At 34.7% G+C, this 18,976-nt stretch overlaps 1 protein-coding gene across 1 annotated transcript; it reads right to left on the reverse strand.

The window, feature by feature from the left end:
- Positions 1–2,075: 2,075 nt before the first annotated feature.
- LOC113336941 (single-stranded DNA-binding protein, mitochondrial-like) lies at positions 2,076–4,083 on the reverse strand. The gene is made up of 5 exons (XM_026582651.1): positions 3,730–4,083; positions 3,437–3,639; positions 3,225–3,325; positions 2,436–2,495; positions 2,076–2,354 (listed from the first exon to the last, which is right to left on the reverse strand). The coding sequence occupies exons 1-5, from the start codon at positions 4,027–4,029 to the stop codon at positions 2,338–2,340; spliced, it is 681 nt and encodes a 226-aa protein (XP_026438436.1). The 5' UTR covers positions 4,030–4,083; the 3' UTR covers positions 2,076–2,337.
- Positions 4,084–18,976: the final 14,893 nt, after the last annotated feature.

Below are 18,976 nucleotides of genomic sequence, written 5' to 3' on the forward strand. Positions count from 1 at the left end.
CGTGTTATAGTTGCTATCACAAGATACGAGAGCAACAAAGAGAAAAAGAGAGAGAGAGATGAATGGATGGAGAAAGTAAGAAGTACGAGATAACTAGGAGCTAGAGTGCCTATTTATAGAAGCTTGTTGCTTATGTTCACGGCAATCGTGACACAAATTATTAGTGCATCCTCCATTTAGTGGAACTCTGACTACCTGACTGTTGTTAATAAATTGATGTCAACTTTTTGTTATTCCATCTGCAGCGGGAATGTGATGATTTCAGTTTTGTTACAACAAGTTCAGTCAAAGTTAGGGACCCTGTACTGATGTTATGTTCCGAAAAAGTAATAATATGCTTGATTAAGTAATCCAACTTTTGTGTGCAGGAGCCTCCAGAAAAAAATTACTTGTGTCACTGTTAGGTTATCTATGATTTAGCAACATCACATTCAATCTCCGGAAAACATGAATAATACTTACCAAATTTAGAAAAAAATTTCATCCATCAAGTGTTTTAATTTGCAAGAATCATTACAGCCAACCACATGTAAAATAGTTGGTTGTAATGTTGTTAGACTAAAAATTATCTATCCGTCGGCCTGAGCAAAAAGCATCCCCGGAACTTTGAAAGAATTCCAGTCATGGTGTTAGTTAGGGAACCAAATTTGCAACAACAATCTCTATATGTGACCAACTCCATCATATCAAAAGCTTACTTGGTCTAAAGATAGCCCCAAGCATAGTAGAAGAGCCGAAGTAAATCAGCACAAAATCAAACTATCGTTTTTTTTTCTTCCATTAATTAGTATTAGATTATTAATTAATATTTTTCAAACATATATATACTAATATTCAAAAGTTTTTTTTTTTAAAGCATAATTTGCATTAATTAGTATTAATTATTATTCCATTAATTAGTATTAGATTATTATATTAATTAATATTTTTCAAACATATATATACTGATATTCAAAATGTTTTTTTTTTGAAGCATAATTATATATTCAAAAGTTAAGTAAATGAGGTTGTTTTGTCAATTTCCATCTTCATTTCATCTTTCTTATTTTTAAATTTATTTTCAAAAGAAAAAAAATTTAAAGGAAAAACTCTAAACGTGTCAGCTTTAAGAAACCTAAGTGGGGAAGGAGGGTGACCATTCAGAATAAAAAAAACAATGTTAACTACGTATAGTTTTGGAAGTGGAAACATTAAACATACTCTAATTGGGTTAAATCAACACTTCACTAAACCCACTTTCTCTACGAAGGAATCTAAGTCGCTTCTATATTTGCCCCTATTCAAGACGGTCTCTTTTAAATTTGGCCCTAAGATTGTACTTTGGGGTCTATGTATCATTAAGAAAAACTAGGCTCGAAGTCGTACTTTGTGACTGTTGTCTTCTTCGACCAACCAAATTTCAATGAAAGCAATTTTAACAGTAGTATTATTATTTATCTTTTCTTTGATCAGTTAGAAAATTTTAGAGCAGCTGAATTCCGGAGTGACAAAATATAACCAAGAGGTCCAAGACAGTCCTATGGGACTCTAAAAAAAGGAGCTCCATCCCAAAATTATGCCACCTTAGCTTTAGAGCCAAAGTTCAATCCCTACATTTCGTGGAACCAAAATTATCCCAGAATGGCTGTTTTTCTCTACATTCTGGAGATAGCCAACATTAAGGCACCATGGTGCTTGCTTTAAGCAAAGAACAACTTTCATAAGGTTCATTTTGTCACTAAAATCGTCACTGTTTGGTTCTACATGCATTTAAGCTATAATAGTTTATGACAAGAACGCCAAAATAGACGAGCATTAGGCAGACTGGTTGTTCAGTTTATGTACAAAGACACCACCTGTTGCAGACCCATCACCACTTATTTTAGACAGCCACAATCATGCGTGTCGGGTGAAATTTTAGGTGGTAAAAGGGAGGGCGGGCAACTGGCTGTGGGATATTATTATTATGCTGTTAATAGAATGGTTACAGGCGGTGAAGTTCAAGAATGTTGAACTTTTCTAAGACTATGTTTGAAGCTGGACATTGAACCAGCATTCCAAATGGTTCCGTGGTGCAGCCTTAGGAAATGGATTTGTGAAGTAACAATATGTTAACAGATAAGGTTCCAAATCACGTGCTTACACAAATGAGAAAGTAGGAACCCTAACAAAGTAACTATGCCAATAGGAGATCACGAAGATGTAAAACAAATTTAATAATCATATCATTTTGCTTGTTGAGAAGGTTTGCATTACAAGATCAAACCAAGGAAAGAAACCATACGTTTGTCATTCCAGATTTTGATGCTCAGCAGCTTCCTCTTTGAGGATTCACATAAACAGATTTTCAATGCGCTCTTAGAATAGTCCGTCCTCTGTAGACACCAAATCAAATGATTATGACAGATACATAGAAATTTTACAACCATGAGTTGCACGGACAGTCTGAAACTTACTTAGGTCGTCAAAGTTAATATTGGTGACACCGTCGCCTGTTTTTATGAGACGTATCTTTCCTACAGAGTAACCAGGAAAACAATATGTTTAAGGACATCAACCTTGGATTATATGACTTCAATATCAGCTCATTAGAAGTAGATTCTAATGCCAAAACATTTTAGCATAACGAAACCAACACGAATAATCATGAAATTAGCATATACATAATAATAAGATAGATTTGCCATGACATTCAAGTAAATAACAAATGAGGTAACTTGAACAAATCTTATGGTCTTGGGATATATGGATCTTGTTAGTGGTAAAGAGTAGCCAAAGTTTCTTGCTTGAAAGGGAATCATCGGTAAAATGACATAAGTTATTTAAGTTCGGAGTTAGAGATACAGAAATGGAGGTTAAACAGCAACATGATCGATAGAAAAGAAATGGATAAAGCCAAGATTGCATGACCAATTGGTGAAGTGATATAAGATATCTCACGAGATGGGTCTCTGATTCTTTAAGGAAATGAAAAATAACAAACAAAAATCTTCTTTCCCTAGAGTAGTCGAATTGGTAAGATGCACATACGCAATTCTTTAGGTGTATTCTATTGAAGCTACTAAAACTCAAATAAAAGAAACTAGACATGCTATACTTGTTTTTGGAATTAATATACACGTCATGATTGAAGCAAAAAATTCAATTCCAGTATAAATAACTGGACGAAATCATCACTAAAGTAATTCAGTTGACCATGGGTATGAACAAGAAACGAAAAAATAAGAAAGTAATAGTTGACATACCATCACGGCGCACACAAACCTCGGGCACATTTTTCACTTGACCATTTATGCTGTCATTGTACACTCTTGTTTCAATGTCCCCCTCGACAAAAACAGGAGAGCTGAAAAGAGAAAACCATAAATAAATATAACATGACATGATTTTGAAACTTCAATTTCCTTATATTTTCATTCTTATACGAAACATTAACAACTATAGGAGATGACAATACCCTTTAACGAGTTGTTGAACAGCATAAGCTCCAAGATGTTCATTATGCACTGCGATTCGGTGCCACTGCGCCGGTTTTGGTTCTGCACCCATATTTCGTTGATCATACATGCCACCAGTCCCAAGTGTAAATATGGTGACAGTTCGTCCATTTCTCAGAATCTTCTGAACCGGAGCTTGCCCGATTTTACCACAAAGAATTGCCTGCACAAAAACATATTTTGTTATATACAGCTTCACACATCGTTCTCTTTTAAACTAAAACAATTTCCATTCAGAATAAAAAACAAACACCTTATGTACACCTCTAAAACCCCAACCTCTTTGAGGATCAACTCCCTGGGGTTCTAAATCTTTCTTATTTGGAAGAAAAGCATCATCATCAAAGTCACCATTTGTATCTACTTCTACATTAGCATCATCATTATTAAATGATTCTCTTGAATTTGAGTACCATAGTCTTGAACTTCTTCTTAAGCCTAATGAAGCAGAAGGTTGAGATTGAGATAGTGAGTTAGCTAATGAAGAAGAGACCTGAGAGAGATCGGAAGTAACCCTTAACTGTTTTACAAGTTTGGAAGTGAGCGAATTCATTGTGTTTATTTTCTTCCAGTTAAATGAAGAAGAAAATAGAAATCAGTTCAAGGGTTTAACGGCTTTACTCTAATTAGCATGGCTAAATTGGGGCCTACTCCAAATTATTTGGGCCTCCACTACAAGACAAAAAAAGGTCATTGAAAAGTAAAAATGAACACCCCTTATCCAATTATTTTTAAAAATGGCTAATTTATCCTAAATTAATTAGCATTAATCGGGTGATTAATTGATGTTTAATCAAATTAAACTAGAAATTAACCAATCTTGATGCTTCATCAAAACGTGATTTTTTTTTTTGAAAAAACTCGTCCAGAATCGGTGGATGTTCATGCTCACATAAACCAATTGTAAGAATCGGTTGATGTGTGCATCAACATAAACCGATTGTGGTTGATGTTCATCACATCAACTCAGAATCGATTTATATAGGTGTACCATATCTACCGATTTTGGGGAACATCAATAACAATCGGTTTAGGTGGACCCTTAAATAATCCGATTGTGGGCATAGCAGTTAAGAAATCCAAGGTTGTACAATCGGGTTATGTGGACATACATGTAATCCGATTCTAGACAAAAAAAATATATAGAAAAAAATGGTTCTCTTCCATACTAGAATCGGGCTATGTGGACATTAACATAGACCGATTCCAGTTCAATATTTCCAACCAGAATACACATTCAGTATAATCGGTCTTTGTGGGCATGAAAAAAATACGTTTCTAAATAAAATCGGTGCATAAGTACATTGACGTAAACCGATTCTAATAAACCCAGAACACTTTGATTTCAAAAAAAACGAATTTTGAGTGATTGCATGTTGCTAAAACCTAATTTAGGGGATTTGGTTGCTAAAAAAGTACTTGATTCGTACCATTTCATCTGCTTCTATGACAATCGAAGATGGTTCGTATTAGGGGAGAAGAAGAATTGGTTGGAGATGGAGATGGAAATGAATTTGATTTTAATTTTGATTTAAGCTTTTAGTTTTATGATTTTGATTTTGATTTTAATTTTTAAGTTTTTAGTTTTATTATTAGGATTTAATGAGGACAAATTTGTAGTATTAGTATTTGATGAAAGCTAAGTTGGTAGTTTCATCTCTTAATAATCTTTTTTTGTCCTGTAATGGAGGCCCAAATTAATTAGAGTAGATCCCAATTTAACCAGGCTAATTAAACAGTGACGACTTGTGCGGTAGGCCATCAAGCGTTTAAGCCCTATGGGTCAGAGATGAAATCCAGTGCAACCAAATACTCCAAACAATTATTAATCCTCGTTAGTTTGGGACCTTATTTGAGACCTATTTCTCTAAAACAAAATAAGACATTTTAAAGTAAATTCAAAAACTCCCCGACCAACATTTTCGTTGGTGACAAAGTAAAACATTTTTAAGTAAATTCAAAAACCCTGCAACAAATAATTTTTTTGGTGTTAATTTATCTCTAACTAATTAGTGTTAATTAAATTAATTAATAGATTTTAATCTTGTTAACCTAAAAAGCAACTAATCTTAATTGATCACGAAAACATGAAAATTTTGCCGTTTTTTTTGGAGAAACATCAAAATAGGTGGATTTCCATGCCCTCGTAGACTGAATCTAGATTGTTGTTCACCTAAAATCGGTGTATATAGTTTACAACATAGACCGTTTGTAGGAATCGGGGGTTCGTGTATGTACATAGATTATGTCATGATATCCATGAACATAAACTGATTTTTGAGACATATATATCGATTGCAATATCTAGAATTTTTCTGTACAATATTTAACAAATAATCCGCATACACGAATCTTCATAAATATTGATTCTAGTTTGATCGATGTTTTTCAGAACACAAAGAACAGTTGATGTGAGGTGTTTTATATGCCGATTTGAAAGAAAAATACTCATCCAAATTATATAAAAAGGTTCATCCATATTGTTAACAAAACAACTGAAAGTTTTCTTCATTAATTTAAAAGTACTTATGTGTGGTCGTATTATTAGAAAAACAACCGGACATGTTCTTGTACAATCCGGCCGTACTGTTAATAAAACAACCAAATATGATCATACTTAACTATCTAATGGGATGGCCAGCTTGATGATCTCAAAATTAAGTTATAGTCATTAGCAATCACATAGATGCATAATATCAATTATCCTTTATATCTGGTTGAGATAAGAAGAGAGCGGAGACAAGAAAAATCAACAGAAAATTCAAGAGAATCACTGGATAAAGGAATCCATATGTGAAAAAGCGGGGGTCTAACAACCTCACCCAATATTTTGTTTAGGCAATCTGTATGGACTAACTTCGATATAATTCTGAGAGCACCAACTAATAAAGCAAGCTCAATTAAGAAATATATCCAAGAGTTATATCTCTGTTTCTTAATGTAATCAACAAATCAAATAGATGGAAATCCGTGAGCTTGATTATTATAAGAAACAACCTAGACGGTATCAAAAACCAATATCCAAGTGTCAATCAATTCAATCAACAACCAAAGGTTAGATTCACAATTGATTGAACTTACGCACAACCTGTGATATTTCAATTATATAAACAAATATAATGCGGAAAAGAAATAACACATACACCGTAAATTTTGTTAACAAGGAAACCGCAAATGCAGAAAAACCTCGGGACCTAGTCCAGATTTGAACACCACATTGTATTAAGCCGCTACAGACACTAGCCTACTCCAAGTTAACTTCGGATTGGAATGTAGTTGATCCCTAACCAATCTCACATTGATCAAGGTACAGTCGCGTTCCTTACGCCTCTGAATCCCAGCAAGACTCTGCGAACTTGATTCCCTTAGATGATTTCACCCACAACTAAGAGTTATTATGACCCAAATTCGAAGACTTGATAAACCAATCTGTCTCACACAGAAAAGTCTATTGAAAAGATAAATTTATCTCCCACAGAAATACCTACGAATTTTGTTCCGTATTTTGATAAATCAAGGTGAACAGGAACCAATTGATACACCGGTCTTATATTCCCGAAGAACGGCCTAGGAATATCAATCACCTTGCAATAATCTTAATCGTATGGTAGCGAAACAAGATATTGTGGAATCACAAACGATGAGACGGAGATGTTTGTGACTACTTTTTATCTTGCCTATCGGAGGTTAAATCTCGAGCAAATCTTAGAGAAGATAGTACTCAATCACGATAGAAAACAGCAAGATCAGAACACGCAAGTACAGAGAAAATAGTTGGGTCTGGCTTCACAATCCCAATGAAGTCTTCAAGTCGTTAACCTACAGGGTTTTGGAAAAATCTAAGGTTAAAGGAGAATCGACTCTAGTCGCAACTAGTATCACACAAGATGTGTGGGGATTAGGTTTCCCAGTTGTTAGAGTTCTCCCTTATATAGTCTTCAAATCAGGGTTTGCAATCAATGTTACCTTGGTGACAAAGCATTTAATATTCACCTTTAGATGAAAACCTGATTAGATCAAGCTAATATCTTTCAACCGTTAGATCGAACTTAGCTTGTTACACACAAATGAAAAGTGACTTCATTTCGATACAATTAATCGTACCTAAAAGTGTGAACCTTGTTGGATCAACAATTGTTAACCGAAGTTAGCCATATGAACACTTTCATATCAACCTTATTCATCTTAACCATAACTAGTTCAAATGACTCAAATAAAACTAGTTCTAGAGTTGTTCAATTATTTATATTCTCATAGAATTATACAAGAGACAATTTAAGCAAAATCGATTTTGATTCACTCGAATCCATTCATGAACATTATAGCCACGGTTTGCAAAAGATTGCATTCCTTAATATATAAATGTATTAGTTCATGAACAAACCGATTTTAGAACATAACCTACTCAAGTATGCAAATGGGTACGCATACCTAAGTGGCCAGACTAAGTTTGGGTTCGCCAGTATGCGAGCGGGTACGCATACCTCGAAAGTCAGTTGAATTTGTGGACATGAACTTTACGCTAGTACGCATACGGGTATGCATATTAATTTCCCATACTTTCATTAACCAATGCATACTATGGTTCCCAGACTTGGAATAACATGCAACAGTTCAGCATACAAGTACGTATACTGTGCTATATCCAATCATGGTTAATTGTTCTAAACTCCCATTTCAATCATTGGAACATTCTTAGAAGACGACAATAGCTGTCTCACACAAACTATTAGCATCAAAGCAATTTTCAAGTGATTAAATGATCAATAAGAAACATTCTACATCAAATGATTGTCTCACACAAATCATGTAAAATGTTACCAAGAGATTTTCATATGATCATCTTTTGACTTTGGTCAAGAATATAAGATGAACTTGGTTAAAGCCAAATCTTACCAATACATATTTCGAGAAATATGTAAGCGAGTTAAACTCAGCTCGAAATATCAAATGTGTATAATAGAAGTCTATATAGCTATACGACTTTCGTCTCAGATAAGAGATAGAGTAGATAGACTGTTGAATGACAGATGAGTTCAAGTCTTCACATACCTTTTGTTGATGAAGTTCCACAATCTCCCCTTAGTAGTTCTTCGTCTTCAATCGATGAACGCCGTGAAGTCTAATGCTCAACTAAACTTACTATACTAATCCGAGAGTTAGCTATAAGTAGACTAGAAATCAAGACTTATAGTTTTGGCAACTAAAATTGACAAACAAGCTTGATATAGCAACGCTTGAGAGTTTGACCGAGCAGTGCTCTAACAATATAGAACGGTTCTAGCAAAAAATATCAACATAATTTTTTTGCATTTTCCGAACCTATAGTCGGTTTATACGAGTTGTCCACATCGACCGATTCTGGTATATGTTCTTCAAGTAAGAAGAACACCAATATAAATATTTCAACCTGTATACGATCATCATTCAGCTAATGCTGAATCGATCAATGTATACATGAAAATCAACTGATTCTGGTTAAATACAGAAAACCTGTATTTTTATATTTTAAATGGTTAGATCAACCAATAACCTAACTAAGAGTAAGGTGTCAATAAAATTACATATCCATATTTCCGCAATCAATGATTTTTAATTTAAGAAAAAAAATCAAACTCAAATGAAAGAATGAATTAATTCGATAGACCTAATTCGTTTTAGGTTTGATTGTTAAGAGAGAAATGAATTTAATGAGGTGTTAATTGAATATGTCATATGGTTAAAAAATTTATGTTTAGGATTAGGTATTAATGGTGAAGGTACGTTACTGCTTCCAGTGTTTTTAGTCACCCTTTATCCTTCTCTATTAGATAGATGAAGAAATCCGCAAGCCTCAAATAATTGAAACAGACCTCAAACAAGTCGAGTTATTAATCTCAAACTCTAATATTGAATTACATGCATAATTTTGGTCATAGTAGTAGTAATGCCTAAAAAACCCTTTTGATTTATTCGTAAGCCCATAATTAATCTGGCCAACCCGTAATTAAAAAAGGCTTACAAATCTATAACATTTAACGTGTGACTTTTAATGTAATAAAAAAGATGAAATTAAAGGATTCCACCCTAAATCTCGGAATAGCATTTGCATCGCAAAATCATAGTCATGGTTTCGCTATATAAATTTGAAAGCATATTCCTGAAAATATTTGTTGGAACGTGTAAATGGAGAACAATGCAAGTTTTCACAAATAAAGTTAAAGATGTTGAAGTTATTGATGTGTTCATTAGATTGTTGACTTTTCAGTGGTCTTCCAATGCTCAATGTTTTAGGAAAACATTGAATCTTCTAGTTTGGGTCAATTTACATATTAATATGGGTTTCCCAACTGACCATGGTTTATTAATTGTGCCTGTAATATCAAACGATGCATCATCGGAAGCTGTAACATCAAATCCTTCGTCTTCAAAATTTTCTGCCAACCAGAAAACACAAAACTTCTCTATTCAAATCTTCTATCCAACCTAAAGCTCTGAAATAAATTGTCGGGAAAACTGCCCATATACTAATTATTTGGGTTCAGAGTTATCTACATGCTATTATTGCAGAAAAAATCAGCCAACAAAAATTTTAAATTTCCTGGATTGCTCCATGAACCTCACTACGGTGTACAATGAGTAAAAGTAATAGAGAACTATACAAATGCAAGTTATAAACAAAAGAAAAAATAAATACGCATCTAAGAGATTTAACATGGTTCAACAATATATGAAATGTGTTATATTGTCTACATCCACCAAAACTGCTACGACCTCTTTCTTTATTATAGAACCACCAACTGAGAATTACACAATATGATTAACTAAATCAATCCATCGACTCACCACAATATGACCGACCACCAGAACTCTCGCAAATGCTCTATAACTCCAAAGTAGTGTCTTTACCCATGCGAGGTAATGTTTACCACATTATCAACCACAACGATATGATCTACAATGCACAATCTGACATAAATTATCACTGACATTTTAACGACCCTCAAGCTCGTCAACGATATTAGACCGGTCAAAAGGAGACTTAGCCGCTAATATGATTCGACTAATTAGTTATGAACATTAATTAGTAGAAATTTAATCTAAAAATAATCTCGATACGAAATTAGTACCAACGGGTATACCTCGAAAATTTATGCGAAATTGATTACTTGAATGCATCATTCGGATATCAGACAAGAAAAATATGACACACGAAAAATATCTTATTGAAGTTTGACTCTGGACAATCCAGATTGACTTCGGGTTTGACCATTTCTTTTGGTCATCCTACCATTCCAATCCAAACATATTTGACCTTTCTTATAGCACATCTATAAACAAGACCTATGTCCATGTATTTAGAGTATAACTGAGGTGTAAACTTATATTAAAAATGAAAAAGAAAACAAAAGAAAAAGAAAAATATGACATCAGCAATGGGCAGTTCATGGAGTATCATGTGGATATAATGGTTATGTTAATGTTATTGAATGAGGCTTGTTGCAGCTGATTAATAAGAAGATATTAGCATGAGTAATGGGAGTTTAGACGCAGTTATGAAGCAGAATGAAGAACTGTAGTACAAATAAGAAATGTGGCATGTGTTATGGTCTAGCATTAGTCATCCCATTCAGCTGAGCTGCCTGAGTTAACTCAGTTAAATCAGTGTTGACTCACTGAGTTTCTTGGCTTGACCTGAGTTGGACCTTTAACCCGATTTCACCAAGTTGACCTTTAACAGAGACTTGATATTTGACTTTGACCTTGACCTAGTCGTTGACTGTTAGTTTGACCGTTGACCATTTTTTGACCGATTACTTGTGTTGACTTTCCAACGACATTCTGGTGCGTTTGCGGCCACTAATCCTACCCTTTTTTGAGCAATTCGGACAAGGAACTATCAACGGAAACTTAATAAAGAAGGAGATTATGGAATGCTAGAAAGAATATTGAGATAGAGCAAAGGATATCGACTGGGTTCTGAAAGACCATTTATCTATCAATGTGATGTAGATTCAGATGGTAATTACACGTTCAAGTTTAGATGAGGATGATGGACGGTTATATAGACTTGCAGATAGGAATTCATGAAGTAAGCGTGATTTGTCACCAAATCAGGTGGGAACTCTGTAACCCTCTTCTAATAATTGAGCTTTCTTTGTATCTGCGAGCATGGTGGGTTTTGGTTACTTTTAGACAAGCTTGTGTGCATTTACTTTTTGTGTGAATCATTGTGATTACTTTGATGTGTGTGTAACGTGTGTCGTGTGATTTCCCCGCAAGGAGTACCTGTGGTTCCTCGCAGATCCTTGCTAAATCTTATAGCACGGGATGTGCAATATAGTTATCTAGCACAAGAAGTGTGATATTTTTTATATTTTATTATATGGGGAAAGTACACGTTCGCATATTATACTTGATTGTTTAGCTATCTGATCTTGAGTGTAAATATTGTTGTAGCACGAGAAATTCAATATAGCTACATAGTATGAGAGGTGTAATATTATTACTTTTATTTTATATTCTAATTTATGTTCTGCGGGAAGTGTGTTAAATATTCTTATGAATGTTGTGCATGTTGGCTGTCCAATTACTGTTCTTTAGAACTGTGAAGCATGTTAGTGATTACATGAGAGTTATTTGTTTCTATTGGGAGCCCTTTTGGGATGATGTGCTCACTCGTTCCCACTTCAATTTCTGTATTCAGAAGAAAAGGTGTGCGTGAGGATATCCGTTTTCGTAGCGTAAAGTTTTAGCTAACTGAAGATGTTTATTTATCTTTTTTATATGTATTCTTTCTATGTAAACAACACATTATATTCATATCATTCGAGAGATTTTCATTTGTACAATATCAAACTGTATGGGTATGTTTTGCGATTAGCTTATGTAATTTTGATTCTTGAAATCGGTAATCTAGATTTGATGCTTCAATTAGGTTGTAATCCTATTTGCAAAGCAAGTGATTAGGTTGGGGAGTCACAGGTTGGTATCAGAGCTCACTATTTGATGTTACATGGGAAACGGTAGATAATTCTTAACTAGTGCCATATAGATAACTAGATTAGTTTAGAACTAGATTGGGTTGTGAGATGAATCTTAATCACTAAAAGCTATTAATAACTAAAATACTTATTTGGTTGATTGATTTGTTAGTTTGCTTATGTGTGCATTTTATGAAGTAAAATTTTAAGGTAAACCAATTACTTTATGTTGTGCAAAGCTAATAGAGATTAGAGAATAATTAGTCTAAAAATTATGAACACGTAGACAAACAAATACCTGAAAATAGTGAGGTTAGTATATTTGATAGATCCTGAAAGTCATATTGAAACTTATTGAGAATATCGACTTATACTTAGAGCCATCAATTGATTGAGATAGAAAGTCAGTGTGAAGAACTTCAACTAATTTATTTTCTAGTGTTTAGATCAGTATAGCTGAGGTTAATAATTTTGATTGTTAGATTACAGGTTCATATAGAAACTTTATTATAGAGTATCTATAGTACTTGGAATCAATAATTTGTTGAAATAGAAATTAGTCTATTGAACCTAGAGCTACAAATTATAGATTTTAGTTGTAGAAAACTATATAGGTTTGTGTTTCATTTCATGTTGTTTCGAACTCATTTGAAATGAGTTGCTTTTCGCTCGTATGTAAGTATGAGTTGTACTTACATTGAGAGGTAGATCGATTTAATTTTTAGAACGAAAATTATTGTAAAATGGGGAGAATTTAATGACCCTCAAGCTCGTCAACGCTATTAGACAGGTCAAGAGGCAACTTAGACGCGAATGACTCGACTAATTAGATATAAACATTAATTAATATAAGTTAATCTAAAAATAATTTCGAACAAATTAGTATCAACAGATAGAGCTCAAAAAGTTATGCGAAATGGACTACTTGAATGCATCAATCGGATATCGAACTAGAAAAATATGACACGCGAAAAATATTTTATCGAAGTTTGACTTTGGTCAATCCAGATAGACTCCGGGTTTGACCATTTCTTTTGGTCATGCTACCATTCCAACCCAAACATATCTGACCTTTCTTATAACTCATCTATAAAGAATACCTTGGTCGATGTATTTAGAGTATAATTAACTGAGGTGTAAACTTATATTAAAAATGAAAATAAAAAAAATGAAAGAAAAAGAAGAATATGGCCTGAGCAATGGGCACTTCATGGAGTATCAGGTGGACATAATGGTTATGTTAATGTTATTGAAGGAGGCTTGTTGAAGCTGATTATTAAGAAGATATTAGCATGAGTAATCGGAGTTTAGGCGCAGTTATGAAGCAAAATGAAGAACTGTAGTACAAATAAGAAATTTGGCATGTGTTGTGGTGTAGGATTAGTCAGCCCAGCCAGTTATAACTCATCTAACTCACTTGAGTCAGCTGAGCTTCCTGAGTTAACTCAGTTAAATCAGTATTGACTCATCGAGTTTCTTTTCTTGACCTGAGTTGGACCTTTGACTCGATTTCACCCATTTGACCTTTGACCGAGACTTGACATTTAACTTTGACCTTGACGTAGTCGTTGACTGTTAGTTTGAACATTGACCATTTTTTGACCGATTAGTTGTGTTAACTTTCCAACGACATTCTCGTGAGTTTGCGGCCACTATTCCTACCCTTTGTTGAACAATTCGGACAGAGACTACCAACAGAAACTTAAAAAACAAGGAGATTATGGAATGCTATAAAAAATATTGAGATAAAGCAAAGGATATCGAATGAGTGCTGGAAGACCATTTATGTATCAAAGTGATGTAGATTCAGATGGTAGTTACACATTCAAGATGCAGATGAGGATGAGGGAATATTATATAGACTTGTAGATAGGAGGTGGGAACTCTGTAACCTTCTTGTAATAATTGATTTTTTTTTCTATCTGCGAGCATGATGGGTTTTTGTTACTTTTGGACAAGCTTGTGTGCATTTACTTTTTGTGTGAATGATTGTGATTAGTTTGATATGTGCGTCGTGTGATTTCCCCACAAGGATTACCTGTGGTTTCCCTCCAGATCCTTGCTAAATATTATAGCACGGGATGTGAAATATAGTTATCTAGCACGGGAAGTGTGATATTGTTTATATTTTATTATATGGGGAAAGTACACGTTCGCATATTATACTTGATTGTTTAGCTATCTGATCTTGAGTGTAAATATGGTTGTATCACGGGAAGTGCAATATAGCTACATAGCACGAGAGGTGTAATATTATTACTTTTATTTTATATTCTAATTTATGTTTCACGGGAAGTGTGTTAAATATTCTTATGCATGTAGTGCATGTTAACTGTTCAATTACTGTTCTTTAGAACTGTGAAGCATGTTAGTGATTACATGAGAGTTATTTGTTTCCATTGGGCACCCCTTTTGGGATGATGTCCTCACTCATTCCCACTTCAATTTCAGTATTCAGAAGAAAAGGTGTGCGTGAAGATATATGTTTTCTTAGCGTAAAGTTTTAGCGAACTGAATGTGTTTATTTATCTTTTTTATATGTATTCTTTCTATGTAAACAACACATTGTATTCATATCATTAGAGAGATTTTCATTTGTACAATATCAGAGTATATGGGTACGTTTTGGGATTAGCTTATGTAATTTTGATTCTTAAAATCGGTAATCTAGATTTGATGCTTCAATTAGGTTGTAATCCTATTATCTAAGTAAGTGATTAGGTTGGGGAGTCACAGGTTGGTACCAGAGCTCACTATTTGATCTTACATGGGAAACGATAGATGATTCTTAACTAGTGCCATATAGATAACTAGATTGGGTTGTGAGATAAATCTTAATCATTAAAAGTATTAATAACTAAAATATTTATTTGGTTGATTGATTTGTTAGTTTGCTTATGAGTGCAAACTCGTGTACAGCAATTGGAATTTCGCATCAGGGTACTTCTTCCTGTAGTCAATAAGTATGCCAACCAAGGAGATTCTTTAGTGCCTTCCAAGGTTCTGCGTAGATAGATAAGCTCTGGAGTATTAAGGTTTTGTGGGTACACCTCTGGTAAACCCCCCGGAGACAACACTCCGCCACTAGGGCCACCTAGTGGTTTAACGACTTACTGCACGTGCTAAGTGTAGTCATTTTATTTTAGATTAGATTTTCTCGAGGACTAGCAAATAATAAGTTTGGGGGTATTTGATAGACGCATTTATGTGTCTAATTTGTCCCAATTGTTTATATTGTTAGTGCTCGATTTTGTACTTATTTGGTTATTTTATGTCTTTGTAGGTGTTTTTGGAGAAATAAGCTTTTGCGGCGAAATTGGCTAAAAAGTGGTTTTTGCGCTCGTGGGAGAAAATTACTATACGGACTCTCACTTTGGATAAGGGGTAACCTAATTACTAAGGGGCACCCCATTTCAGGGCATTAACTAAAGGGACACCGGAACTGGATAGGGGGAGGTCATCTTCAAAGTTTCAAAACTGGATTTTGGCGGAAAAAAAGGCAGCAGCGTCAACAGTTTTGGATCAAGGATTTGAGCGGAGGCGATTCAATGGGCAAATTTGGTACCCACGGACTCTACAAGACATAAGGGACCTGTTAGAAGCGATTAGACCCATCTAATTGGGCTAGATAAGTCAGAAAATCCACACAAAGTCAAGACAGTGCACACGATTTCTGTTTAGGGTTTGAGATTAGTTTGAGAGATTTATGGGATATCTTGCGTGGGATATACATCAAAACAGTTGGGCAAAAGTCCTAGAAGATATTTGAGACGAGAGAATAGCTAGAAACAGCCTGTAACGCAACAAGAAGAAGATTATTCTTCAAACAACCCGTAAAGAATAATGGAGATTTCCAAGGGGTTTGATCGAGTTTCAAGGGGATTTAAAGCCTATAAATAGTTGGTTTTATGTCAGAGAAGGGGGATCAAGAGTTAGGGGTCGATTGGGAGGCCAGCAGAGAGGCGCAGGAGGAGTTGCAGGAATTGTACCTGCTGCTGCTGCTGCCATTAACAAAGCTCGAAGAACACGAAGAACACACCTGCAAAGACAGTCGTTTATCAACAGTGACAACGACTAGCAGCTGAGGGTCTTAAAAAAACAGCGTCAACAGCAGCAGTGAGGTATCGTTATTTACAGCAGTGGCATTCTATCGTTCTTCTCTGGACGCTTAAAGAGGGTCGTAGTTTCACTGTATTATATTTTTCACTCTTTTAATCATATTTTGAGCATCAAGTATGTATTTTGAGAACATGATTATTATGAGTAGCTAAACCCCAATACTGGGATGATGGAGGAAGCTGTTTTTCAGCCATGTGGTTATTTAAATAATTCTTAATTCACTTTTTGCACCGATTTTAATTGATTTATGATTTCAATTAATTACTTGTGATTTTGTTTGATGGAACATGCTTAGTCCTAGGGATTCTTGATGTGCCATGCTTATCATATACAAGTAATATTTTATGGAATCTAATTTGGCAAAGATAGAGTTAATACTTGTTTTATTTTGAGCTATAATCGCCTAGAATTATTTTCTGAGCCACTTGAATATGAAACACATTGGAATCCTGAGTCCTGGTTCCTCTTGATCTTGTGACATATTGTGTATATATTTTTGTTTTAAAAATCTTTTCAAGTCCGAGTAACGAACTCTTATTTACCGCAATCGAAGTACCACAACAAAATGGCGCCGCTGCCGGGGACTTGTATATAGATTTGTTTTTAGGTTAAATTTTTTTATTATTTATTATTATTTGTTCCTTTTTACGTTTCTTTTTGTGTCTTTGATTTACAGGTTCGAAGTGGAATACTAAGGACTTGGGAACAAAAAGCTTAAAGCTTAAAGCTAAAAGCTAAAAGAGAAGAAAAAAAAGACATAATTTTTTTTAGGATTTAATTTTTATTATTATTTTTTTTTTTGTATAAAGCTTTTCTTTTATTTATTTTTTTTAGAATTTATAAATAGGCTTTATTTTTCATAATTTTGTAATTTCTGGACTTTTTATTTGGACTTTATTCTGGACTTTTGGACATTTTTTTTTATTTTTTTAACCCTACGTAAGGGTATTATAAAAAACAATTATATGAACTGTGTGCAGGGAAGGACGACGATTACAATATCGTCTCGGCCCCTCGGGTTCGCACACGACATAGGAGTCATGGCCCGAGTCGACGACAACGGTTCATCGCCCGTCTGGTACGGGAGGTAAGTCCAATCGAAACACTCGCGAATCTCCTGCAAGCGGGTTACTGTATTCCTTAAGGTGATAATTGTTTGAGGACGAACCGGACTGTTTTTATATTCCTAGTAAAGGGCAAGGCCTGGACTAAACAAGATAAGGGTTCGGATTTTATCACCGCTCCCTTCTTGCCCGCCTTAGGAAAACGAAACCTAAAGCGAACCTAAGCCTAAAATTTGGACTAGAAAGAGACCTATAGGGTATCGAGCTTAACAGGACAATCATTCGAAAAATATTGGTTACTCTTTTAAGCACACCTCGAAGTTCTTGACGGTTTCTGCGAGTTGAATGCGTGACTGCGCCGCATTGGATCGGTGAGGTTTTGGGTATCAAAGCTCCACTGAGCTTCCCTCGCCTCGATTCAACTTACATTAGCTCAGATTGATTCCAGAGGGGTGTGCTCAAATTGTAACGAATTCCTTTTCGAAGGAATAGAAGCTGGTCTAGAAAACAATCTAAGTGGAGCCATCATGCTTTTTGTTTGCTAGATTCTATAGGTTTGATTTGGTCGAGTCGGACTTGTTTGTGATTGCGTAGAATTCCCCTGCAATTAAGAATGTCGAACTGGTATGATAGAAGTCAATACAATGAATATCGACCTGAATTTGATTATGGACATCATCAGTATTATGACCATAGTGAGAATAGTGACTGGGGACGCCAACCTTTTCAAGGTTATGGTTCATACCATGGTGAGCCCAATTACTATCCGCACACGCATCAGTCATACGAGCAAGAAGATTATAATACTAGTTCTTCGTCTTTAGAGGATACAATCAAACTATTGAAAATTAGTCCTTATTATGATCCTTCAGTTCCCATTCCTTCTCTAGAAGAGACTCTCAGGAATTTAGCTGAGTCATCGCGTCAGTTAGCTGAATCGACGTATAAATTAGATGAGGTGAATAATGTAGTTATGGACGAAAGAACTGCAACAACAACTGAATCTGTAGAAGATATCCTCAATAGATTAACTCAAAACTTAGATCCTACACTAAGGGAACTTTCTTTGGAAGAGACCCTTGAGAGGATAGCTGAGTCGACACGTAGACTTGAGTTAGAGACGAACGAAAGTATTGCTCGAAATAACTTGAATTGCCAATATAGTGTATCCAATAATACCCTTGAGAATGAAGATACTTTTTCACATAATCAAGATAACGAGGTTATAATTGGTAACACTACTTATTTAGATAAGGTTCAATCATTTTCGTACTATGATGATGAGGATAGCAGTAATGAAGAATCTGAAATATGTAGGCATAGTGATCAGGAGTCTAGTAATCCAATTGAGCTG

Source organism: Papaver somniferum, unplaced genomic scaffold, assembly GCF_003573695.1.
Source record: "Papaver somniferum cultivar HN1 unplaced genomic scaffold, ASM357369v1 unplaced-scaffold_154, whole genome shotgun sequence".
Classification (NCBI taxonomy): Eukaryota; Viridiplantae; Streptophyta; class Magnoliopsida; order Ranunculales; family Papaveraceae; genus Papaver; species Papaver somniferum.